Genomic DNA, 27,400 nt, shown 5'->3' with positions numbered 1-27,400 from the left:
CCCCAGAGCACAAGGGCGGCCTGGGGTAGTGCCATTTGGCAGTCCCCTGGTGTTGCTAAAAAAAAAGAGTAGAAATGCCAAGACAGGATCTCCAAATCTGATACACAAAAGCCTACAAGAATAAATGAAGCCCTTTCACACACACACACACACACACACACACACACACACACACACACACACACACCTGTTCGCAATTTAGTCACAGGGTTTATTTTTTAAAAGACCTCGAATTCATGGCACCCTTCGTGTGGTTCACACAGGTGTATGGGAGTTCTCATCTTTCTTCAATCTTTTCAGAGCGTCTCTGTAACTGAGCGGATGCCCTCACCTGGAGACCCCATCACAGGTGACCTTTTAGGGCCATCTGGGGATGAGAGGACTTGAGCAAAGCCCCTGCCCTTCCTGCACCCCAGGCTATATGTGCTCTCACCTGCCCGTGCTTCCTTTTGCCCTCTCTTCCCCACCATCCTCCCTCTCCAACACCAGCCCTAGGTCTGGCTGACCCCATGGATACTAGGGACAGCTGGACTGGACAGACAGGAGAGCAGAGGGGAAGGGGCTGAGGAAAGCTTCCCAGATCTTCTCCTCTGAGCTGAAAGATAGTTAGGGGCTGGAGGAAGGGGCTGTGGGATTTGCAGGGGAGGACATGAGACCATCAGATGTTGGTAATTTTGATGGCTTTAAATTAAGAATGGAGTTGTTAAGAGAGGGACAGGGGCCATAATCTCATATCTGTGAAGGATTTTATGATTAAAAGTGTATCTGCATTTGACTGATGCGGGGGAGTCCTAAGGAAGGATTTCCAATATGGGCACCAAGGGAAACTGAGAATCCAGTTCTCAATCAAGATATCGTTAATTGTTAATTTTCTGGGTTAGAGAGGCAGAAATGGATCATAATGGAGTAAAATGGGTAGGTGTGGAAAATGTTTCTTCTTGAAATGCAGGTATCTTTTGGCTTCCGTCTTTGGAGAGAGACAAGGATAGAGAAAAATGAATCCACTGTAAGGAGAATGGCAGTGCAAATGTGATGATAAATGATAAGTCACCCAGACCCCAGAGTCAGGGAGACATTAAGGAGTGGTGGAGACTGTGGCAAACTAAAGCACATGTGCCCTGCCAAAAAAGGATTGATGGTCCTCTGCGTGAGCTGACTGTAGCTCATGAGTATACAGAGCTCCTCATTTTTTGACAAAAGACAGAGGTCTTTTTTCTCTTAATGAGATTATCTTTTAATTTTTAAATGTTTTCCACAAGTTCAAAAAATTTAAAAAACTGTGCAGGCCAAATAAAACAGACTTGCAAGTTGTATGCAGTCCATGATCTATGAGTTTGTGTCCTCTGCCGTAAAATGAGAACTTCCTGCTTCTGCCTTTTCTGGTCTATTGAAGTCAGGTTAGGAATACCCCACCAGCAAGCAAAGGGATACACCAGGAACACTTTTCCATCTCCTGCCATCTCGCAGATGCTCTGAGTGGAAAATGGCAAGCCAGGGACAGAGTCACGATGGTTGCAGGCGCCCTGGCTTGTGCGTGAGGCTCATCAGCGCCCCCCACCCAACCCACCCCCACCCCATGACTGCCAGCAAGCAGATTTCTTGCTCCAGGCAGCTCCTCACTCCTGGCAAAGGATGGCACGACAGATGGGGATAGAGACGTTAGCCAAAGCAGGCTTCCTGATTTTAAAAGTCTCTTTTTCCCCCTGGGGCTGCCAAATTTAGCAAAGTGCCATTCCAGCTGCGGTGTTTCCAAGTGGTCTTAGGTAATCGTAACTCTGCATTCCCTGTGCAGTGCTCAAGGAGGTTACCTCCCAGCCCTAATTTCCTACGCACTCTGATTACCCAAACCCAGCCAGGGAGGCCTGGTGTCCTGCGTTTGGCATCTTGGAGTCCAGACCCCTTAAGACAAGCTGATGACAGCTTGCTGCCAGGCCTCTTTGCCATTAGAGAAATGAGGACAATAATAGAAGTGATAGGAGGGTTCTCCACAGATGGGGAGGCCCAGCCTCTCAGAAGGAGGATCAGAACTGGAGGCACTGGGGACGTTTAGCCTGCACAAGAGAGGAATCGCACATGGGTTGCTAGGGGTGAGCAGAGGGACACGGCTATTGTCTTCACGGATGTGAGGGCACATAAAGAGGGCATAAATGTGATCTGCACGGACCCTGAGGGCAGAGCAACTGTGGCACGCAAATTGCTTTCAGTTCCACAGAAGGAAAACAATTCATCCCCTGTAGGGCTATTTCTTTAAAAAAGGTTTAACTTTTTATTTTGAAATGATTTCAAATGTATAAAAAGTAATAAGAATGATGCTAAGAAATCCTAACTACTCTTCACTCTGATTTGCAAATTAACATTTTGCCACATTTGCCTTAACATTCTCTCTCTACGCATAATCATTATTTTTCTGAAAAATGTGAGAGTAAATTGCAGACATTTTGCTCCATTACCTCTAAATACTTCAATATGTATTTCCTCAGAATAAGGATGTTCTCTTCCATAATCATAATCATCAAAATTATCAACTATAAAATTGTACAATTATCAACATCAGGAAATCTTACTCTGACATAATAATCTTATGTAACCTACGGTCCATCTTCAAATTTCAATTGTCCCAATAACATCCTAACTTTTTTCCTGGTCCAATACAAGACTGCATATTGCTTTTAGCTGTCACGTCTCTTGAGTTGCCTTTATCCTAGAATGTCTCCTTGCCTTTCTATGTCTTTCATGTTGCTGACAGCTTCAAAAAGCACAGCCAGTGGTTTTGGTTTTGTAGAATGTCCCTTTGGATTTGTCTGATATGTCCTCGTGACCAGATTCAGGTTATCCATTGTTTGCAGAAATACTGCATGAAGGCCGTCTTGAAAAGAATGACTGGGGTCTGTTGCCAAGCTTGTTGAATCACAGTCTGCTTGGCCAGAAGGAAATTCTCACTCAGGACACTGAGTTTGTCATGTCTGATGTCTTCTTGAATTTTTAAAATTCTTGGATTCTGTGATTCTCTCTCCCCCAAATATTTTCAGAACTTGTAGTGAGCTCTTTCTTCATCAGCTAATCGGCTTTCCTACCTCTGCTTTGCTCACTCTAAACTTCTGTGCAGCCCTCAGGGCACTGCAGGCAGGGAAGTGGCCCAGAGGCCGTGGGAAGCTGTGGGCAGGTGTCTGGGCCCACAGCGTGGCTGTTAATGACCCATGCTGTGGCAGTAACAGGGAGGATGGGGATTCTCTGCATACAGGAGCATCCCGAGAGACTCTGCATCCAAGGCTGTGCCTGTGAGCCGATTTCCCTCCTCCAGCTTCTCTGGCCAGAGATGGATTGCGTATATTCAGGGAGCCAATGAGCCATCCAAGGGTGAGAGGCCAATTTCTTTACTTTTCTCAGTCGGAGCGTCCCTGCAGAAGCAGGTGTCAGCCCCCCTGCCCCTCCCCCCACTGTCTTCCTGCAGCAAAGCCCGAGAAGCCAGGAGAGCATGGTGCTTTGGTTACGGGAGCTGTGAAGGGCTTTCTGGTAAACAGACAATCAAAGTCTTGTGGGAGAGGCTCCTGGGGGACTTTGACCCAGGGTTGGGCCTGTGCAGGGGTCAGCAGGCTGCTGTCCACATAAGCAGGAGCAGATCTAAAGCCCTTCACTGCTGTTCCCAGCCTTGTCGCTCTTGACTCTTGCCCAAACCTCATGCACGTGGTTCCCTTAAGAGTCTCACTACGCCCGCACCACGCACCCAATCTCAGCAGAACGTCCCACCTGGGCTTTCCCTCAAACTCTCCTTCTCTCCTCTCCTCCGCTTCTAACCACCCAGCTCTAGCCTCACTTCCAATTAGAAGTCCTCCCTAAACCCATCCTCTTCCCAGACCGTCCTGATCATTCCTTTCGCAGAACTTGGGTAGCACAGGGGATCTGTATTACTCTGTGATGCTGAGTACAGACAGCCCAGTCCCAGGGTTTATATTCTTAAATACATGATTAAATATCACAATGTCATGGGATAATCCCCACATGACCTCTTGATCCCATTCCTTTACCTCCCATAGGTAACCAGCAGCTTGAAATCGGTGTGTATCTTTCTAATTCATTTTTTAAAAAATAAACTTTATTTTTAAAAACAGTATTATATTTACAGGAAAATTGCAGAAATAGTACAGAGGGTTCCTCCTCTTATTAACGTCTTATATTAGTATGATGTATGTGTTATGATTCCATATATGTTACTATTCAACAGTAAAAATGAATGAACTAAGTCCACACATCAACCTATGTGAATATCGTAAATCAAGAGAGAAAAAAAGCAGGTTGCAGGAAAATTTATTCACTCTGATAACCATATGTTAAAGTTCACATACTTGCAAAACAGTAATATATTCATTTACTGTTAAATATGTTCGTAGTAAAATCCCATTTCTCCAAAAAGCCCTGATTCCTTTTATTGCGGAATGGTATTAGAAACCAAGATCTGGGCACCGGGTGTGTTCTGTGTTACTGGGATATATGTATCTTGCTTTCCTCACTTATCAATAAATTGTGGAAACTCAAAAAAAAAAAAATTAAGATCAAGAAGAGAAGCAACATGCTGGTATAAATGTGATTCATTTAACTACAAAGAATTAGTACACAGAGTTTACAAAGAATGTGCAAATAAGTCAATAACAAAAACACAATCAATTAGGAAAGTGGACAAAAGATATAAGCAAGCAATTAATTCACAGTTGAGCCAAAGAAACACATACAAAAATGCTCAACCCTTTGGGCTTCCCTGGTGGCGCAGTGGTTGAGAGTCCGTCTGCCGATGCAGGGGACGTGGGTTCGTGCCCCGGTCCGGGAGGATCCCGCATGCCGCGGAGCGGCTGGGCCCGTGAGCCGTGGCCGCTGAGCCTGCGCGTCCGGAGCCTGTGCTCCGCAACGCGAGAGGCCACAACAGTGAGAGGCCCGCATACCGCAAAAAAAAAAAAAAAAAAAAGCTCAACCTTTGAGTATCAGGGAAGTGTGAATTAAAACCACAATCACAAAAAGAGCTATTTCTCATTCTTCAGATTGGCAATATTAAAAAGCCTGGAAATTGTCTGTCTTAGCATATACGTAGAGCACCATATATAAAAATAAATTCAGAACTCTTAAACTCTGCGGGTGGGAGTATAATTTGTCCGAAGCAATTTGGTGTTATCCGGTCAAATTGAAGATTACCTTACTAACATTGCCAGCAATTCTCTCCCTTAGGTATATACGTGCTCTGAACAAATTCCGCCTGTGGAAGGAGTCACCTACAGAGTGGCTGCCAACTTTGCCTGCTCCCTCCCACCGTCCTCACAAGTTCTCACCTACCTCTGCTAGCCTCTCTTCTCTCATATTCACTGATGTCAACAAAGTTCAATTTATAAACAAACAATCCACAAAGGATAGACTCTCATGCACAAAATATCCTTGTGGCCCCTCTTCAGGAATATTTGTAGCAGCTCTGTTTGTAACATCTTAAAACACCCATCAGTAGGAAAATGGACGAATTGTGTAATATGGATACAGTATGTTACTCCATGACTCATTTATTTTGTAACTAGAAGTTTGTACCTCTTAATCTCCCTCACTATTTCGCTCACCCTTGCCTCCCTCTGGCAAGCATCTGTTTGTTCTCTGTATCTGTGAGTCTGTTGCTATTTTGTTATGTTTGTTCATTTGTTTCGTTTTTTAGATTCCACGTATAAGTGAAATCACATGGTATTTGTCTTTCTCTGTCAACTTATTTCACGTAGCATAATACCCTCTAGGCCCACCCATGTTGTCACAGATGGCAAGATTTCATTAAGTGAAATAGCTGGATGGTATGGTAGTTCTATGTTTAATTTCTTGAGGAAACTTCATACTGTTTTTCGCAGTGGCTGCACCAATTTATATTCTCCCCAACGGTGCATGAGGGCTCCCTTTGCTCCACATCTTCATCAACACTTGTTATTTGTTGTCTTTCTTATGATGGTCATTCTGACAGGTGTGAGGTGATATCACATTGTGGTTTTGATTTGCATTTCCCTGATGGTTAGTGATGTTGAGCATCTTTCCATGTGCCTGTTTGCCATCTGTATGTCTTCTTTGGAAAAATGTCTATTCAGGTTCTCTGCCCATTTTTTAATTGAGTTTTTAGATTGTTTGATGTTGAGTTGTAAGAATTCTTTATTTTAGATATAAACCCCTTACCAGATATATTGTTTGCAAATATCTTCTCCCATTCAATAGGGGTCCTTTTCATTTTGTTGATAGTTTCTTTTGCTGTGCAAAAGATTTAGTTTGATGTAGTCCCACTTGTTTATTTTTTATTTTGTTTCTTTTGCCTGAGGAGATATAACCAAAAAAAATATTGCTAAGGCCGGTGTCAAAGAGAATACTGCCCTTGTTTTCATCTAGGAGTTTTATGGTTTCAGGTCTTATATTTATGTAAGTCTTTAATCCATTCTGAATTTATTTTTATATATGGTGTGAGAAAGTAGTCCAGTTTGATTCTTTTGCATGTTGCAGGCCAGTTTTCCCAACACTATTATTTTATTGAAGAGGCTGTCTTTCCCGCATTGTATGTTCTTGCTCCTCTGTTGTGGATTAATTGACCATATAAGTGTGGGTTTATTTCTAGGCTTTCTATTCTGTTCCACTGATCTATGCATCTGTTTTTGTGCCAGTATCATACTATTTTGATTCCTGTCTCTTTGTGGTATAGCGTGAAATCTGACAGTGTGATGCTTCCAACTTTGTTCTTCTTTCTCAAGATTGTTTTGACTGTTTGGGGTCTTTTGTGTTTCCATACAAATTTTATAATTCTTTATTCTAGTTCTGTGAAAAATGTCATTGGTATTTCGATAAGGATTCTGTTGAATCTGCAGATTGCCTTGGATAGTATGGTCATTTCAATGATGGTAATTCTTCCAATCCATGAGCACGTATATCTTTCCATTTGTTTGTGTCATCTTTCATTTCTTTCATTAATGTCTTGTAGTTTTCTGAGTACAGGTCTTTTAGCTCCTTGGTTAGATTTATTCCTAGGTATTTTATTCTTTTTGACGTAATTGTGAATGGGATTGTTTTCTTAATTTCACTTTCCGATAGTTTGTAGTTAGTGTATAGACGTGCAACAGATTTCTGTATATTAATTTTGTATCCTGCAACTTTACTAAATTCATTGATGAGTTCTAATAGTTTCTTAGTGGCATCTTTAGGAGTCTCTGTATATAGTACCATGTCATCTGCTAAGTGACAGTTTTACTTCTTCCTTTCCAGTTTGGATTTTTTAATTTCTTTTTCTGGTCTGATTACTATAGCTAGGACTTCCAAGGCTGTAATGAATAAAAGTGGCAAGAGTGGGCATCCTTGTCTTGCTCCTGATGTTACTGGAAATGCTTTCAGTTTTACACCATTGAGTATGATGTTAGCTGTGGGCTTTTCACATATGGCCTTTATTATATTGAAGTATGTTTCCTCACTTTGTTGAAAGTTTTTATCATAAATGGGTGTTGAATTCTGTTAGAAGCTTTTTCTGTATCCATTGAGATGATCATATGATTTTTACTTTTAAATTTGTTAATGTGGTGTATCACACTGATTGATATGTGGATATTGAACCACACTTGCATCCCTGAGATTAAATCCCACTTGATCATGGTGTATGATCCTTTTAATGTATTGTTGAATTCGGTTCGCTAATATGTTGTTGAGGATTTTTGCATCTATATTCATTAGTAATATTGATCTATAATTTTCTTTTCTTTTTCTTTTTTTTTTTTTGCGGTACGCGGGCCTCTCACTGTTGCGGCCTCTCCCGTTGCAGAGCACAGGCTCTGGACACGCAGGCTCAGCAGCCATGGCTCACGGGCCCAGCCGCTCCGTGGCATGTGGGATCTTCCCAGACCGGGGCACGAACCCGTGTCCCCTGCATCGGCAGGCGGACTCTCAACCACTGCACCACCAGGGAAGCCCTATAATTGTCTTTTTTTATGGTGTTTGTCTTCTTTTGGTATCAAGGTGATCCTGGCCTCATAAAGCATTCCTCCCTCTTCAATTTTTTAGAAGATATTGAGATAGTTGTTAACTCTTCTTCAAATGTTTGGTAGAATTCACCTGTGAAGTCATCTGGTCTTGGACTTTTGTTTGTTGGGAGTTTTTTGATTACTGATTCAATTTCATTACTGGCAACTGGTCTATTCATATTGTCTGTTTCTTCCTGATTCAGTCTTGGGAGAGTATACATTTCTAAGAATTTGTCAATTTCTTCTAGGTTGTCCATTTTATTGGCGGATATTTGCTCATAGTAGTCTCTTATGATTGTTTGTATTTCTGTGTTGTCAGTTGTAACTTCTCCCTTTTCATTTCTGATTTTATTTATTTGGGCCTGCTTTTTTTCTTGATGAGTTTGGCTCAAGGTTTAACAATTTGTTTATCTTTTCAAAGAACCAGCTTTTAGTTTCACTGATCTTTTTTTCTGTTCTGATCTTTATTATTTCTTTCCCTTTACTAACTTTGGGTTTGTTTGTTCTTCTTTTTCTAGTTCCTCTGGGTGTAAGGTTAGGTTGTTTAGTTGTGATTTTTCTTGTTTCCTGAGGTAGGCTTTTATTGTTATAAACTTCCTTCTTTGAAGTGCTTTTGCTGTGTACCATACATTTCGGATCATTTCATTTTCATTTGTTTCCAGGTATTTTTTATTTCCTCTCTGATTTCTTCAGTGGTCCATTGGTTGTTTAGTAGCGTATTGTTTAGCCTCCAAGAGTTTGCGTTTTTTGCAGTTTTTTCTTGCAGTTTATATCTAGTCTCATAACTTATGGTCAGAAAAGATGCTTGATATGACTTCAATCTTCTAAATTTATTTGGACTTGTTTTGAGACACAGCATGTGATCTATCCTAGAGAATGTTCTATATGCACTTCAGAAGAATGTGATCTGCTGCTTCTGAATGAAATGTTCTGTATGTATACCTATTAAGTCCCTCTGGTGTAATGTATTATTTAAGGCCAGTGTTTCCTTGTTGATTTTCTGTCTGTATGATCTGTCCATTGTTGTAGGTGGAGCGTTAAAGTCCCCTAATGTTATGTGTTACTGTCAATTTTCCCTTTTATGTTTGTTAATATTTGCTTTACGTATTTAGGTGCCCCTATGTTGCTTGCATATATGTCTACAATTTTTATATCTTCTTGTTGGATTGATCCCTTGATCCCGTGTAATGTCTTTCTTTGTCTCTTCTTACAGTCTTTGTTTTAAAGTCTATTTTTCTGATATATGTATTTCTACTCCAGATTTCTTTTCATTTCCATTTGTGTGGAATACCTTTTGCCCCTCACCTTCAGTCACCTTGTGTGTGTGTAGATCTGAATTAGCCAGCATGTATATAGGTCTTATTTAGGTATCCACACTCTATGTCTCTTGATTGGAGCATTTAGCCCATTTATATTTAAAGTAATTATGAATAGGTATGTACTTACTGCCATTTTGTTAACTGTTTAGGGGTTGTTTTTGTAGTTCATTTTTGTTCCCTTCTTTTGCTCTCCTCCATTGTGATTTTTTTTTTTTTTGGGTGGTACGTGGGCCTCTCACTGCTGTGGCCTCTCCCGTTGTGGAGCACAAGCTCCAGACGCGCAGACCCAGTGGCCATGGCTCACGGGCCCAGCTGCTCCGTGGCATGTGGGATCCTCCTGGACCGGGGCATGAACCCGTGTCCCCTGCATCGGCAGGCAGACTCTCAACTACTGCGCCACCAGGGAAGCCCCCCAAAATTACCTCTTTTTTTTTTTTTTTTTGTGGTACGCGGGCCTCTCACTGCCGTGGCCTCTCCCGTTGCGGAGCACAGGCTCCCGACGCACAGGCCCAGCGGCCATGGCTCACGGGCCTAGCCGCTCCACAGCATGTGGGATCTTCCCAGACCGGGGCACGAACCCGCGTCCTCTGCATCGGCAGGCGGACTCCCAACCACTGCGCCACCAGGGAAGCCCAAAATTACCTCTTTTGATTAATGACTTGTCGCTGTTGATGTTTACCTTGGTTGGAGGTAATGCTTATCAGGTTTCTTCGTTGTAAAGTTACTCTTTTTTTTCCCTTTTCCGTATTTACTGTACTCTTGGAAGCACTGTGTCCATTGGATAAAGCTGTTCCTCAAAAGGCTATGGGTTGATAATTCTAACACTGTTAGCATGGTTTTTTTTCATCCTTTTATTTTTCAACACATTTATGTCTTTATATGGAATGGATCTCTCATAAGCAGCATATCACTGGGTATTGCTTTTATATCCAATCTGACAATCTCTGATTTTTAATTGAAGTGTTTACTCCATTTATATTTAATATAATTATTGATTTAATTGTGTTTATGTCTGTCAGCTTGCTATTTGTCTTCTATTTGCTCTTTCTCTATTCCTCTTTGCCTATATTTTTGGGGGGTTAATCTACAATTTATTGCTCCATTTTATTTCCTAGAATGAATTTGTAGCTTTAAGTCTTTATTTGTGTGTGTGTGTGTGTGTGTGTGTGTGTGTGTGTGTGTGTGTGTGTTTTCTAGGGCTAACGCTATGCTATGGCTTTATATTTTCATGTGTGTTATTGTGTGCTTATTTCTCCCTCTTTGAGGAGAGGAGTTGTCTTAGACTTCTCTCATATCATCATTATTCATTCATTCATTTATTCATTTGACATATTGTTATCAAACATCTACTGTGTGCCAGGGACTTCTAAGTGTTAGAAATATAGCTGTGAATCAGACAGATATGAAGCCCACAGTTTGCTTGGGGAAATAGATAAGCAAGTAGGAAGGTTTTCCCAAAGGAGGAAATGTCTGAACTGAGCCTTGAAGGCTGAGCAGTGAAGTGCAAGCTTCTTCAAGTGAAGGGAGTAATGTTAGGTCGTTTCAGGTGGTGGCAGTGGTGACTGCAAAGACCCAGAGGCAGGAGCAACTGGCAATTTGCTCAGGGAGCAGTAAGCCATGTAGCATGGCTGGAGCATCGTGTTAGGTGAAGCAAATGGGGGTGGAATGTGGAGTATGGTGCAGGTTGGCAAGAAGTTTAGGGAGTACCTATTGGATAACTTCTAATTTTTTTCAGGAATATAGAGCTGCATCCATGATATTCATGTCTTTAATATTCACTAATCAAATGATTGAAGAGATTTTGAACAGAATTATTGCCTCTAAAACATGTGCCTTGTCCAGTTGTCTATAATGCCTCAGTTTCCACTTTGGGGGATTTCTCTTTTTGAGGTGAAGACATTTTGATTTTCAAATTCTATTATAAAAAAGAATTATTCCAGAGGACTGCTTTTTGGAATATAATATAAGCAAGGGATTTTCTAAGGTTATTGGAGAAGAGAGTGTGCATCCGTTTACCTATATCTAGACTGCCTCAGATGAGAAAGTGTTACTCATTTTACATATACTGTCCCCCCACCCCGGCTTTATTGAGATAAAATTGGTATATAACATTGTGTAATTTTAAGGTGTACAATGTGTTAATTTGATACATGTATATATTACAAAGTGATTACCACAGTAGCATTAGTTAACTCCTCTATCTACTCACATAATTACTATTTCTTTTTTTATGGTGAGAACATTTAATATTTACTGTTTTAGCAATTTTCAAGTGTATAATACAGTATCATTAACTATAATCACCAAAATGTACATTAGACCCCCCAGATCGTATTCATCTTTTAACTGGAAGTTTGTATCCTTTGACCAATGTTTCCCTGTTTCTCCCCCCACCCCCAGGCCCAAGCCCTGACAACCACTATTCTACTCTCTGTTTCTATGAGTCAGGCATTTTTAGCTTTTCCATATAAGTGATGCCAAAGAGTATTTGTCTTTCTGTGACTTATTTCACTTAGCATAATGTCCTCAAGTTCTATCCATGTTGTCTCATATGGCAGGATTTTCTTCTTTCTCATGGTTGACTAATATTCCATTGTATACACAGTTGACCCTCGAACAAAGCAGGGGTGGGTGGCACTGACACCCCATGCAGTGTAAACTCATGTACAGTTGTCCGTTGGTATCCAAGCGGCATTGGTTCCAGAACCTGGCACAAATATCCAAGTCTGCAGATGCTCAAGTCCCATAGTTAGCCCTCTGTATCTGTGGTTCTGCATCAGTGGATTCAACCAACCCTGGATCATGTAATACTGTAGTTAAAGAAAAGAACTGGATATAAGTGGGCCCACACAGTTCAAACTGATGTTGTTCAAGGGTAAACCATATATACACTGCATCTTCTTTATCCATTCATCCATAGATAGATACTTAGGTTGTTTCCATATCTTCATTATTGTAAAGAAAGCTGCCATGAACGTGAGGGAGGGTGCGGATATTTCTTTGAGGTCCTGATTTCATTTCCTTTGGATATATACCCAGAAGTGGGATTGCTGGATCATAAGGTAGTTCTATTTTTAATTTAATAAGGAACCTCCATACTGTTTTTATAGAGGCTGTACAAATTTACATTCCCACTAACCATGCTCAAAGTTCCCTTTTTTGTATATCTTTGCCAACACTTGTTATGTCTTGTCTTTTTGATGATAGTCATTCTCACAGGTGTGAGTTCTTATGTTCTCATGATTTTGATTTGAATTTCTCTGATGATTAGTTATGTTAGCACTTTTCTTTGTACTTTATGACCACTTGTGTGTCTTTGGAAAAATGTCTATTCAGTTCCTCTGCCCATTTTAAAATTGAATTGTTTTTTGTTTTGTTACTGAGTTCCTTATATATTTTGGATATTAACCACTTAGACATATGATTTTAAAATTTTTTATCCTTTTCCATAGGGTACTTTTTCATTTTGTTGATTGTTTATTTTGCTGTGCAGAAGCTTTTTAGTTTGATGTAGCCTTACTTAATTATTTTTGCTTTTTATTTTGCTTGTGCTTTTGGTGTCATATTAAAAAAATAATTGCTAAGACCAATATTAAGGAAATTTTCCCCTTTTTTTTCTTCTAGGAGTTTTATGGTTTCAGGTCTTATGTTTTAAGTCTTTAATCCATTTTGAGATAAAATTGTGGGTGGTGTAAGATAGGAGAACAATTTTATTCAGTATGTGATTATGCAGTTTTATCAACACTATTTATTGAAGAGATTATCCTTTCCCCCTTGAGTATTCTTGACTCTCTTGTCAAATTTTAGTTGACAGTATATGTGAAGGTTTATTTCTGGGCTCTCAATTATGTTCTATTGGTCTGAGTCTATTCATATGCCAGCACCATACTGTTTTGATTAATAAAGCTTTGCAGCATACTTTGAAATCAGGAAGTGTCATACCTCCAATTTTGTTCTTCTTTCTCAGGATTGCTTTGGCTATTTAGGGTCTTTTGTGGTTTCATACAAATTTTAGGATTGTTTTTTCTATTTCTGTGAAAATTTCCATTGGAATTTTGATAGGGATTGCATTGAATCTATAGATGGCTTTGGGTAGTATGGACATTTTAACAACATTAATTTTTCTGATTCATGAACGCAGGATATCTTTCCATTTGTGTCTTCTTCAATTTCTTTCCTCCAAGTCTTGTAATTTTCAGTGTACAGATCTTTTACCTCCTTGATTAAATTTATTCTTAAGTACTTTTATTGTTTTTGATGTTATTGTGAATAGGATTATTTTCTTTATTTCTTTTTCAGATATTTTGTTTTAGTGTATAGAAACACAACTGGTTTCTATATGCTGATTTTTTTATCCTACAATGTTACTAAATTTGTTGATTAGTGCTAATGGTTCTTTTCGTGGAGTTTTCAGAATTTTCTATATATAAGGTCATATCATCTACAGAGACAATTTTACTTACCAATTTGGACGCCTTTTATTTCCTTTTCTTGCCTAATTGGTATGGCTAGGACTTCCAATACTACGTTGAATAGAAATAGTGAGAGTGGGCATCTTTGTCTTTCTGATCTTAGATGAAAAGCTTTGAAACTTTCTCCACTGAGTGTGATGTTAGGGGTGGGCTTGTCATATATGGTCTTTATTATGCTCAGGTACTTTTCTCCTATAGCTAATTTGTTGAAAGTTTTTATCATGAAAGGATGCTGTATTTTGTTAAATGTTTTTTCTACATCTATTGAGATGATCATATGATTTTATCTTTTATTCTATAAATGTGGTGTATTAATTTATTGATTTGTGTATGTTGAACCATCCTTGCATCCCAGGGATAAATCCCACTTGATAATGATATATAATCCTTTTAATGTGTTGTTGAATTCAGCTTGCTTGTATTTTGTTTATATTATTTGCATCTATATTTATTAGGGAAATTTGCCTGTAGCTCTTTTTTTTTCCTTTCTTGTAGCATCCTTATCTGGCATTTGGGAGTGTTTCCTCCTCTTTAATTTTTTGGAAGAGTTTGAGAAAAACTGTCATTAACTCTTCTTTAAATATTTGGTAGAATTCACTAGTGAAGCCACCTGGTTCTGGGTTTTCTTTGTTGGGAGATTTGTGATTACTGGTTCAATTGCCTTACTCATAATTGGTTTGTTCAGATTTTCTATTTCTTCATGATTCAGTCTTAATAAGTTGTTTGTTTCTATGAATTTATCCATGTTCTCTGTTAGACAATTTGTTGGTATATAATTGTTCATAGTCTTTTATGATCCTTTGTATTTCTGAGGTATCAGTCCTAAGGCCTACTCTTTCTTTCCTCATTTCTTCTTTTCTTAGACTAGTTAAAGGTTTTTCAATTTTATTAAAAAAAAAAAAACTCAGCCTTTGATTTCACTGGTCCTTTCTATTGTTTTTCAATATTGTATTTCATTTATTTCTGCTCTGATACTTATTATTTCTTTCATTCTGCTAAATTTATTAGGCTTAGTTTGTTCTTTTTTTAGTTCCTTGAGGTGTAAAGTTAGATTGTTTATTTGAGTTTTTTCTTAATGTAGACATTTATCACTATAAACTTTTACCTTGGAACTGTTTCTGCTGCATCCCATAGGTTTTGGTATGTTTTGTTTCCATTTTCATTTGTTTCAAGATATTTTTTATTTCCCTTTTGATTTCTTCTTTGACCCATTGGTTGTTCAGCAGTGTATTGTTTAATTTCCACATATTTGTAATTATTTTCAGCTTTCCTTCTGCTATTGATTTCTACTTTCACACCACAGTGGTCAGAAAAGATACTTGATATGATGTTAATCTTCTCAAATTTGCTAAGTCTTGTTTTGTGACCTATCATGATCTATCCTGGAGAATGTTCCATGTGTACTTGAGGAGAATGTGTGTTATACTGCTGTTAATTGAAATGTTCTATATATGTTTGTTAGGTCCATTTGATCTAAAAGATAGTTCAAGTCCAATGTTTCCTTATTGATGTTTTGTCTGGATGGTTTATTTAATGTTGAAAGTGGGGTACTGAAGTCCCGTACTAATATTATATTATTATTCATTTCTCTCTTCACATCTGTTAGTATTAATATATTTAGGTGCTCCAATATTAAGGATATATATATATCCCCAGTATAATTATTATATCTTCTTAATAAAATTACACCTTTATCATTATGTAATAACCTTTATCTCTTCATATATTTTTTGGCCAAAAACCTATTTTTTCTGATATTAGTATAACTATTCAGCTCTTTTGGTTTCTACTCTCATGGAATATCATTTTACATCCCTTCACTTTAAGCCTACATGTGTCCTTAAAGCTGAAATAAGTCTCTTGTAGGCAGCATATAGTTGGGTCTTGTTTTTTCAAATCCATCCAGCCACTCTATGCTTCTTGAGTGGAGAATTTAATCCATTTACATTTAGAGTAGCTATTGATACATAATGACTTTCTAGTACCATCTTATTGTCCTCTGGCTGTTTTGTAGTTCTCTTGTTCCTTTCTTCCTCTCTTGCTGGCTTCTTTTGTGAACTGATGATTTTTTGTAATGTTATGATGTGATTCTTTTCTCTTCATCTTTTGTGAATCTACCATAGGTTTTTGCTTTGTGGTTACCATGAGCTTACATAAAACATCTTACAGATATAATAGTCTACTTTATGCTGATAACAACTTAAGTTTTATCAGCATTTACCATTTTATTTCCCCCCTTGTGTTTTTGATGTCATAATTTACCTCTTTTATACTGTGTATTCATTAACAAATTATTTCAGCTATAGCTTTTTTTTAATACTCTTGTCCTTTAGCTTTTACACTAGAATTGAATGGTTAACACATTACCATATTATATTAGTATCATATTCTGAATTTGATTATATACTTTTTACCAGTATGCTGTATATTTTCATATGTTTTCAGAATACTAATTGGTATCCTTTAATTTTAGCCTGAAGAACTCCTTTTAACGTTTCTTGTAAGGTAGGTCTAGTGGTGATGAAGTCCTTCAGCTTTTGTCTGGAAAAAATTTATCTCTCCTTTATTTGCGACTAGTATCTTTGCCAGATAGAGTATTCTTGGTTGGCATTTTTTTCTTTCAGTGCTTTGAATATACCATCCCACCCTCTCCTGACCTATAAGGTTTCTGCTGAGAAATCTGCTAATACCTTTATGGGGATTTCCTTGTACGTAACAAGCTTCTTTCCTCTTGCTGCTTTTTAGATTCTCTTTGTATTTGATTTTTGACAGTTTTATTAAAATGTGTCTTAGAGAGGATCTCTTTAAATTCAGTTTGTTTGGTGACCTATTTGCTTCATGAAATGGGATATCAAAATCTCTAGTATTTGAGAAGTTCTCAGTCATTATTTCTTTAAATTAGTTTTCTAGCCCCTTTTCCCTCTCTTCTCCTTCTGGAACTCCAATAATTTGCAAATTGTTTCCTTTGGTGGTATTCCACATATTATGTATGCTTTCTTCACTCTTTTTCCTTTGTTCTCCTCTGTCTGGATAATTTCAAAGTTCTTGTCTTCTAACTCACAGGTTCTTCCTCCTGTTGATACTCTCTATTACAGTTTTCATTTTATTTGTTGTATTCTTCAGATCCAGCATGATTTTTTGGTTCTTTTTAATGATTCCTATCTCTTTGTTAGACTTTTCATATGCATTTGAAGTAGTAGTCACCTCCTCCAGTCTTTACTAACTGCCTTTGGGAGAGAAATACCTTCTGTCAGCCCTGCTAGGGACACTGAGGTTTTCTCAGACGTTCTGTGGATTCCCCTGCAAAATTGCTCTTGTTGGACAGGGATCAGGGAAGCACAAATGAGGTATGTCTTAGTCATGAATCTGATGTCACTACTACATATACTCTTGAGTAAGTCCCTTTGTCTCTCTGGGCCTTTGTTTCCTCTTCTGTTCAATGAGGAGTTTATAAAAGATTGCATTTGAGGATATTTCTAATTCTGACATGCCATAGGTTTATCAGCCATTAAAACCTCAATGGGAATTCGTTTATTTTATGTTTATAGCCATGAAAAATTCCAGAGAGAATTCGTAAGATGGGGACCCATGTATATATAATAGTGAGGCTTCTGGTTGCAAGTGACAGAAACCAACTTGGTATACTTAGGTTAAAAAAGAGAATTTATTGATAGGATATGGGGAGCAGAATGTCATAGAACTCTAGGGCGAGAATAGAGCTGTGTATCAGGGAAGAACTGGAACTAGAAAACCTTCAGGAATCATTCTTTTTTCTTTTCATTTAGGTGATTGGTGAATGGGGTGGTTGGTTTGTGGACTGGACGGGCACTCCCAAAAGTGTCCTCTCTACCTGGATTGTTGGTTTCCCTTTGTGGCAGTGGTCACAGAAGTGGGGAGAATGTGGGCTTGTTCAGATATGCCTCGTCCTGAGAGGTGGTCTCGTTGAAGTTCTCTGATCCTTGGGTGTGGGGACATGGGAACGTGGATGCACAAGCTTGGGTATCTGAAAGAATAAGAGAGAAAAAAAGGGTTTGTATGTGTGACAAACTTCATTCTGGGTCACAACAAGGCAAAAAATCCACCATCTTGGGGTTCTTTTGCCAGGCTGGGACTCAGTCTTGGTCATGGGCTGGCTCCTGGTAGAATACCTGTAACAGGCTTTTCTGCTCCCAGTCAACCCAAAATGGGAAAGAAGAGGAACAGAATGTCTTTGCTAATAAGGAAAGCTCTTAGTGGAGTTGAGGGAGTTGTGGGGTCTCTGGCCACGCTCTCCCATGAATGTGGAGGGTTGATTGGTGAAACCAGGTCTGAGTGGTCAGAGAAAAGGAGCTGGTCTGGGTGGAGTAGGGGCTGCCTGATCTCATTCCAGAGAATCTTCTCATCTCCTCATCTCCCTGCTGTAGAGTGAAGGTCCCAAAGCCAGGAACCCAGGGCTCTAGACTGCCATCAAGATGGTGGGTGATGGCCCCTGCCTTATCTCTGATCTGGACTGGCGAGGCCAGCAGAGATCATTTTCAGAGAGATATGACCCCAGCTTGAAGACCATGATTCCAGTGAGACTCTATGCAAGGTAAGCCAGGAGGAGGATTGGAGGGAGGTCCTGGGCAGAACTTCTAGGAATCATTTCCAGCCCATCAGGAGAGTGGACCCTGACCCTGTTCCCCATGCTGCTGGTCTATATGCTTGTCTTTTTGTCTTTCCATCCATCCATCCATCCATCCATTTTTTTCATTTATTGACCATTCACTTCATGAATCCTCCTGTCCTTTGGTGAAAGGGAGACAATAAAAAATGTTTAAGAGAGCTTTCCATGTGCCAGGACCTGTTCAGGTGCTTTACAAACATCTTCTCATTCACTCTTCACAACCACCCTGGAGGTGTCATGATTATCTTTATCTGATGGGTGAGTAAGTGAGACACAGCAAGGTTAAATAACTTGCACAAATTTAATCAGGTAGATTTTGCTTTGTAACAAACTGCCTCTACATTTAGTAGCCTGAAACAATTGCCATTTATTTACCTTACAATTTTATGGGTGGGTCAGCAACTTGGGCTAAGCCTAGTTGGGTGATTCATCTGGTCTTGACCAGGCTTTCTTATGCATCTGCTGGTCAACAAGATGGTTATGCTTCTGGGGGTTGACTGGCTGGGGGAAGGTGGGCCACATGGGCTATGAACCTCGAACAAGCTAACCTGCCCTCGATCACATAGTAATGCAGTAGGTGGCCAAGAGGATGAGATGAAGCATATAGGCCTTCTTGAGACTCAGGCTCAGAACCGGTACACCATTTCTTTCACTGCATTCTATTGGCCAAAGCAAGTCACAAGTCAGCACAGATTCAAGGTGTGGAGAAATGTCTTGAAGGATGGAGCTCCAAGGGTCTGGGATACAGGTGAGGAGAGAGAATTGGGTCAGTTTTGAACCACAGAATAAGAACCCAGGCAGGCTGATTTCCAAGCTCACATGCTTAACTATAGCATCATATTATAATATATATGTATTCTTAACATTACATTAACTATAACATTATAGAAAGCTGCCTTTTCTACATGAGAAGTGCCCTATAGCCTGCCCTCTGAGCAGCAGAAGGTCAAGTAGCATCTTTATAATGAGGTGATACAGCACTGCTCTCTCCTAGAGTCCATGGACCAAAGATACACCTGTGAGCCCTCTAAGGTGAGAGGTGAAGGTTGAAAAGTGAGGGCTTGGTGTACCATCCTTAGCCCCATGCAGAAGAGCTCTAACTACCCACCGTTTTGGCTCAATTTACAATTTCTTTGTGGAGAGGAAATGTGGGATAGTGCTTAAGAGAATGATGGGACCCTGGAGTCAGCAAGCATTGGGTTTGAATCCCTACTTCACCACTGACCAGCTATAAGATTTTGGGCAAGTACCCTAACCTCTTTGTGCCTTGATGTTCTTGTCTATGAAATGGGATCATAATATTTCTCAACTACCTATCTCACTGAGCTGTTGTTAGGATTATATGAGGTAATGCATGACTTCATCATTAAAGTTACTCTCTAGGAAATATTTACTATGCACCAGGCACATAGTACCTTATTAATATTATCTTAGCTTGGGTTCTCCCAAAAGCAGAGGCTGAATCAAAATCTTGGATGCAGGTAGCTTATTTGGGAGGTGATTTCAAGAAGCAGGAGGGAAGATTTAGGGAGAGTGAGGCAGGGAAGGAGAACATGGGGTGTGTCATCAGTGTCACTGCTGTAGACATGGGGACTGGATTCTACTAGGTCCCTCCGAGAAGTGTACAATTTTCCACCCATAGGATGGGCGGTGGGAGCATTTGTCCGTGGGCTCCTGTACTCCATTAGTTAGGTTTTCTTCTTGGGGACATTAGCCCCTTGCAATTCTGGGCTGCACTTATACTCTGAGAAGACCCCAAACCCAGTAGTGAGAAGAGGTACAGGATACCTGTGAGATGGGATGCTGTCAGCATGAGTCTGAGCTGCACAGCACTGTCCTCCACATCTGAGATCGGAGGTGGATGTGACAAAGATTCTTAACCACTGCGCCACCAGGGACTGTGACTCAGGGCATCTTGACAGCATCTGCTACAAATACCAAGCTCTTTCAGGGCCTGGAATATAACAAACACTCAGCAATTAGTAGATAACACTCTTGTGTCTCTGACTCTCATTCCATCATAGATGGCTAGTTCCTCAAGGGCAGAAACATATCTCTTCCTCCTTCTTCATTGTTTCTTCCTTTTCTTCTTCCTCCTCTACTTCCCTTTCTCTTTTCTCCCTCCTTTTACCTCCCCTGTCCTCCTTATTTATCTGCTAGCTAATATTTATGTAGCAGCTTACATGTATTAATCCTCACAATAAACCATAAGTTTGCCTCTAGCTCTTGCCTCCTTGCAGCCTCACCTCTACTTTGGCACACTGTACTCTGACCCTCCCCATCCTCCTGAGAGCAAAAGCCAGGCATCCAACTCCTCTGGTGATCAGCTACTGGGTCTCCATTTCCTCATGCCAAATGGAGCAGGTACCCTCTTTCCCATGGGGTGGTCACTGGTAGATATTCAACAACTGGCTCACTAAAAAATTCCCTGGTCCATAGCATTTATCACTTTTTTGGTGTAAATTCTCCTACCATGGCTGATTTCAACGTGATGTCACTGAGCGCAAAGTTGGGAACAGACGTACGGTAATAGAGCCCTATCCTCTATGGTATTTCCCCCACAGACACCACAGACTTATATAATCTAAAGAACAAATACGAGTAAAATCTAGTAAAATAATCTTGGAAGCTATGAGTTTTGAGTATTGATTGCCTTTGTCTTTAAGATAATTTACTTACATTTATGTAATTTAATTTTTAATATAGGCTGTGTTTAAGAACTGACTTGCAGAATTCCTAAAAATCGAACAATCAGCTCTTGCAAGCTGGTAGGAGCTGGCCCAGCACACCGCTGCTCATGGGGCAGATGATGTGAGTCACAGGTCTGAGCGTGGCTGTGGTTAGCACTGTAGTTAAGAATTCCAGCCGGGGACTCAAGGCAATGACCCCAACAACCTGGAACACCGAGTGTTTCGCTTGTTTTAGGCTGGCACCCAACCCTGTGGATGACGCAGGGCTGCTCTCCTTTCCCACATTCTCTTGGCTCACGCCAGTGATGATGAGAGGCTACAAGCGCACGCTGACTGTGGACACCCTGCCCCCACTGTCACCGTATGACTCATTCGACATCAATGGCAAAAGGTACCAGGATTTGTCTGGGTCACATCTAGAGAGGAGCCCACTTTGGGAAGGGACCCGTGAGTCCTTGTGTGTGCTCCCATTTCCCTTTGCGGAAATCAGCACCCACTGGTTTGGTGGCTGTTCTCATGGCTTATCTCTGAGATGAGGGCTGGGCTGACTGACCTTCGTGGCCTAGTCTCTGGGGAGGTGAGTACTGGGGAGGTTTGGTAGGGAGAATGGACTTCTTGAGAGCCTGAGGCTTCAGGACCATTCTGACAGGGCCATTGGCTATTTTGTAGGAGCACCGCATCGGGGCAAGAGTGGCCGGAATCTCACTTTGCTCTGTGCTGGATGGACACCACCTGGGCTGCTTCCAGGCATGGTGTTGTATTTCCCTTTAAAAATTGTCATTGGACTTTTAAAGAAATTTTTTATTTTATATTGGAGTATAGTTGATTAACAATGTTGTGTTAGTTTCAGGTGTTACAGCAAAGTGATTCAGTTATACATATACATGTATCTATTCTTTTTCAAATTCTTTTCCCATTTAGGCTATTACAGAATATTGTGAGCTTTTATATTACAAACTATGTTTAGGTTGAACCAAATTAAAACTTCCAATATTTGACAATTTTGACTTGCAAAAACATGTATTTCATTGATTCAACCTAATTCAGATTCATTATAGAAATGTTAAAGTAACAGAAGTTTAAGCAGTGGAAGTATCCCCACCGTACTCCAGCCCCACTCCCCAGAGGTCAGCACTGTTAAATGCTGGCGTGCAACTGTCCTGGATTTTTTCTACTCAGATTAAACACACCCTGTGTTACCATCTTCTGCAGATCAATACCTCTTCTTCTTCCTCCTTACTCACAGGTCATCTTTTTTTCTTTGAACAAAAACTGAAGCATACTATCTCATGGTTAACCATTTTGCTATTTTCAGTGAAGAGTTTATGAAGATTTTTCCATTTTTCCACAGCCCAGAACCTCAACTTCATTCTTTCTAACGGCTGCATTGAACTTCAAGGTTCAGGTCTTAAACAATGGGGAAGATCTCATCGCCCTCTCTCTGCATTTCTTTCTTCTGGAATTCTCCTTCTCTTTGGCCTCATATGCTTGAAGGGCTGGGAGTTATAATCATGCTCTTGCAATTGCTCCTACAATTGTGCATCCCCTCATCTGTGTCCTGCAGAAATCTCTGTCAGTAGTAGTTTCCAAAATCTATAGTCTGGAGAAAGTTGCCAGGGAGCACGGAGAGAAAGGGCCTGGACCAGTGCCTGTGGACCAGGTTTTCCTTCTACCTCTCTGTCGGTTTTTAATGTTGCCTTCCATCTACCCAACATCAACTTAGATCCTCTTCCCTTCTGTGCTAATGTTCTCCTCCAAAGGCTGACCCACCAAACACATGTTGACAACCTTAATAACACTATCTTCGGTCCATGCCTCTCCTCCAGACTCTGAGTTCATACACCCAGCATCCGACTGGACTTGGATGATTCACAAGGATCCTATATCTAAAGCTGCGTTCTTTTTTTTGTTTGTTTTGTTTTTGTTTTTGTTTTGTTTCTTTTACGGTACGTGGGCCTCTCACCATCGTGGCCGCTCCCGTTGTGGAGCACAGGCTCCGGACGTGCAGGCCCAGCGGCCATGGCTCACGGGCCCAGCCGCTCTGCGGCATGTGGGATCTTCCTGGACCGGGGCACGAACCCGCGTCCCCTGCATCGGCAGGCGGACTCTCAACAACTGAGCCACCAGGGAAGCCCTAAAGCTGCATTCTTGATCTTCAGCTCCACCTGACGATGTTCCCTCTTCCCCCTTTCCCCATCTCTGTGAACTCTATTCCCACAGTTGGTCAAGTCAGAAAACTGGGGCCCCTGATCCCCCTTCTCCTTTTCTCCCACATCTAATTCATCAGTAAGTCCTGTTGTCTCCCCTGACCACATTTCCCTAAATCCAGTGTCAAGCCACTGCCACCTCCCACCTGGATGCCGATGGTCTCCCACTGTGGTCTCCCTGCTTCCATCTTTACTCCCCACCCCCATAACCCACTACTCTCACAGCAGCCAGATGTTCTTTTAGATATGTAAAATGATCTTGTCATGTTGGCTTAAAAGCCTGCAGTGGCTTCCTTTGCAATCTAATCTCCTTCGTGAGGACCGTGAGATCCCATGAGATCTGGCCCTGCCTTGCCTCCCCGTGTCCCCACACGCCTGTCACACTGGCCTCCTTTCAGATCTTTGAAATGGACAAGCTCCTCCTTGCCCTGGAGAAGATTTTTTTCTTGGTTTCTCTGTTGCCTCAGTGTTTTTATCACAACCAGTATTGTGCCAGAGACAGGCAGGAGGAGGAAATCAAGGCCCGGAAAGAGCCCAAATGCCAGATACCAGATTGTGCTGTGTCAGGGCTCTGCCCGCTGCCTCGCTTATGTCCCATCCACCCTCCAAAAGAAGGGAAAACAAATGCTATTCTTCTGACTCCACCACTGCCAGGGATGGGGGTTGTGCTAAGAATTCTTGCAAACTTTTTTCCATCAGAGTAGCTTTGACCAGCAAGTGGTAATGTAAACCTTTTTCCTTCTTCCTGTTCTTTCATCACAGATTTCGAACCCTTTGGGATGAAGAGGTAGAAAAGATGGGTCCCGAGAAAGCCTCTCTGGGCCGAGTGGTCTGGAAATTCCAGAGGACGCATGTTTTGATGGATATCGTGGCCAATATCCTGTGCATTATCACGGCAGCCATAGGGCCGGTGAGCGCACTGGCCCTTCTTCTGCCTTGTCTCCCAGGTCCCCAGACTGACAAGGAATGTCATTAGTTACTTCCTCTACGATCTGGTGGGTTTAGTACGTTGCTGTTATCTTTGTGCTTCTTGGGGGTGAATTTTCATAAAGCTAATCCTTTTTGTCAAGCACAGCAGCAGCCGCTGAAATTAATTTAAAAGTTTGCCTCATAAAGTCAGCTTGCTGACATTATCTGAGGCCTCCTGTACCTACCTTGACCCCCAGCAGCACTCTTCTCTCTTCACCGCGCTGTTCTACAGATGACTCTCATTCACCAAATCCTCCAGCCGACCCAGAGCACCTCCAGGAAGGTCTGGGTTGGCATCAGCCTGTGCACAGCCCTTTTCATCACCGAGTTTACCAAAGTTCTCTTTTGGGCCCTTGCCTGGGCCATAAATTACTGCACGGTGATCTGGTTGAAGGTGGCCATCTCCACCCTGGTTTTCGAAAACCTGGTGTCATTCAAGACGCTGACACACATCTCTGTTGGTGAGGTAAGTTGGTCCAGAAGGAGTTTAACTTTAAGAAACTAAATTCCGAGTTTTCTGAATATGTGTGAGATGTGCTTCCTGGATGGAATATCTGCCCCACTTTTGGTTGTCAATATCTTGCCCATCATGTCCCATCTCCTTGCCTAGTGAAGTGGTGGAGACTCAAAACACCAGAAGAATTCAGAGAAAGGAGAGCTCCATTCAAGCTGGAGAATTTGGAAAGGCTTCCCTGTTCCAGTTGGAACAGGGCTTAGGGGTGACCTCATCCAATCCCTTTGACCGTCAGTCAGGACACTGAAGCAGTACAGAGAACACTACAGCATTTAACAAAATTGATTGACTAATGGATCTGATGATTCCAACTGTGTAGTATTTGGGATGCCAAGTCCCAATAAAGACCATGCCTGTTGGACTTCAGAGTTGACATTTTCTTAAGCCCTTAATCCTTAGCAATAAAATCTTCACTCTTTACACAAGAACATTTCCCTGGCCAAGGGAACCCTAGGTGGTGTGAGGTAAGGGAAAAGACTTGTTTCTTTCTTACACTTGCTCTTTCAGTTTGTTCAAAATATTCTATATCAATTATGATTAGATTCAGTTGCATATAACCGAAAACCCCCCCAAACAGTGGCTTAAACAGGATGGATTTATTTCACTCTGTGTAAAAGGAGTCTGGAAGAGGATGATCCGGGGCTGGAGTGGGGACTTCCAGGCTTTTCTATTGTTCTTCATCACTACCTCAGCACATGGCTCCCATAATGGTTCAGGATGGAAGCTGCAGGTCCAGCCATCCCAACCATATTTCAGAGAGCCGGTAGGAGGAAGGAGACTTCCAAGTTGAGTTGGCTCCCTGTAAGAATTCACCCCCAAAGTTCCATTCAGCACTTTGGCTTATACCTCATTGCCCTTAACATAATTACATGGTCACCATGCTTCCACAAAGAAGGCTGGGAAATGTGGTCCTTTTGCTGGGCCCATAGATGCCCTGATTAAGCAGGGTTGTACTAATAAGGAAGAAGGAGATAGAGCTATCAGGTAGGCAGCTGGCAAGCTCGCCGGCATGTTCTCAGGTGATACTTAAGCCTTTCTTCATTGGGATTCTCAGTTCTAAAAGACAGGCCTCTCCAAAGTCATACTAAAATGAGACCCACGAAACTCACCCTGTTGGTCCTCTGACAATTCTCTCCACCTATGTCAGTTTTTCTCTTCCTTCCTCAGACCCCCTCAGCCATTCCGAAAGCCTTCAGTTGAGGAAATGTTTAGGTGGCCCTTCCAAAGGCTGAACCCATGTGCTTTCTTTCCAGGTGCTCAATATACTATCAAGTGATAGTTATTCTTTGTTTGAAGCTGCCTTGTTTTGTCCCTTGCCAGCCACCATCCTTATCCTAATGGCTGTCTGTGTGGTGTACGCCTTTTTCATTGTGGGGCCCACAGCTCTCGTCGGGATATCCGTGTGTGTGCTATTCATCCCCATCCAGGTAATGGCAGGTCTCTGCTGTTGTACTTCACACACACTCTCACTGAAGTGGACTTTGTGTCCAGGGCCTGGCCCTGAAGCCTGGGCCCGTACTTTGAGCTCACAGACAGTACAGTTTTTATACAACTTGAATTTGAATACCCTGGGGAAGGGGAGCATGCTTCTTCAGTTTGTCAAAGTCCCCAGCACTTTCCTTGCATCCTGGCAATTCACGCATTGGCCTCATCTGCCCTGACCCCAGTCGTGTCCCCCAGAGCACGTCAGCCACAACTCAAGGGAAGGATTCAGCTGAGAATCTCGGGCCTGACACTTACACTCCCATCCCTGGATTTTTAGGCCAACTGCAACTCAGCAATTCTCTGAACCCACTGTTTGTACCTCGATTTCAGATGTTTATGGCTAAGCTCAAGTCAGCTTTTCTATGATCAGCAATTTCAGTGACAGATAAGCGAGTTCAGACGATGAATGAGTTCCTGACCTGCATCAAGGTGATTAAAATGTACACCCGGGAGAAATCTTTTACGAACGCCATCCCAGGTAAGATGAGCAGTTGCTGAAAGAACCACTTACCCTGTAGAATGTGCTCTTCTAAGGGGTTCTTAAGGGTCCTGGGGCCTGGCATTCTGAAAGTTGGCTGAAGCGACCCCCGAGCTGATCTGTAGGCTTTTCAAAAAATTACAGAGATTTTAGAATAGACTCAGGCATCTCTTCTGCTGAACCCAAGGGCTCAGCAGGTGAGCGACATATGGTTTAGCCATACTGAGGTCAGTGAATCCTTGTACTGGCCAGTTACCTTTCACAAAAATAGTCCACTAAAACATTACGAGCAGGAGAAGAGCTGGCTCAGCCTATTTCCTTGACTGGGAAGATGTCCACATGGACACACGCACACACTAACACTTACACACATGTCCCCTCCTCGCCGGCAGCAGCCTCTGTCTCACTGACATGACATGCTTTGGGTAGATAAGAGAATGCATATATAGCTCTTTTGTTTTAAAAACGATATAAAGACTATTTCAATCAAATAAAAATGCAGATCTAATCGCAGGAATAGTTACATAATTGCTGACATAGACTCAGGTGGTTGACCGGTTAATGATTTGAACCACCGTTACAACTAACTCTCTGGATCCACAATTACACTTTTAGACCAGC

At 41.3% G+C, this 27,400-nt stretch overlaps 1 protein-coding gene across 1 annotated transcript in view; it reads left to right on the top strand.

Annotated features, from left to right (window-relative positions):
- The first annotated feature begins 18,242 nt into the window (after positions 1–18,242).
- The window catches only part of ABCC12 (ATP binding cassette subfamily C member 12), a 59,265-nt gene continuing 50,107 nt past the window's right edge, over positions 18,243–27,400 (top strand). Inside the window, 6 exon segments of the mRNA XM_032613629.1 lie at positions 18,243–18,361; positions 21,362–21,517; positions 24,096–24,243; positions 24,535–24,768; positions 26,070–26,243; positions 26,632–26,779. Of these exon segments, the coding sequence (XP_032469520.1) occupies positions 18,243–18,361; positions 21,362–21,517; positions 24,096–24,243; positions 24,535–24,768; positions 26,070–26,243; positions 26,632–26,779 (979 nt within the window).

This window comes from Phocoena sinus, chromosome 19, assembly GCF_008692025.1.
Source record: "Phocoena sinus isolate mPhoSin1 chromosome 19, mPhoSin1.pri, whole genome shotgun sequence".
NCBI classification, from domain to species: domain Eukaryota; kingdom Metazoa; phylum Chordata; class Mammalia; order Artiodactyla; family Phocoenidae; genus Phocoena; species Phocoena sinus.
This window is presented reverse-complemented; position numbering and strand designations above follow the sequence as displayed.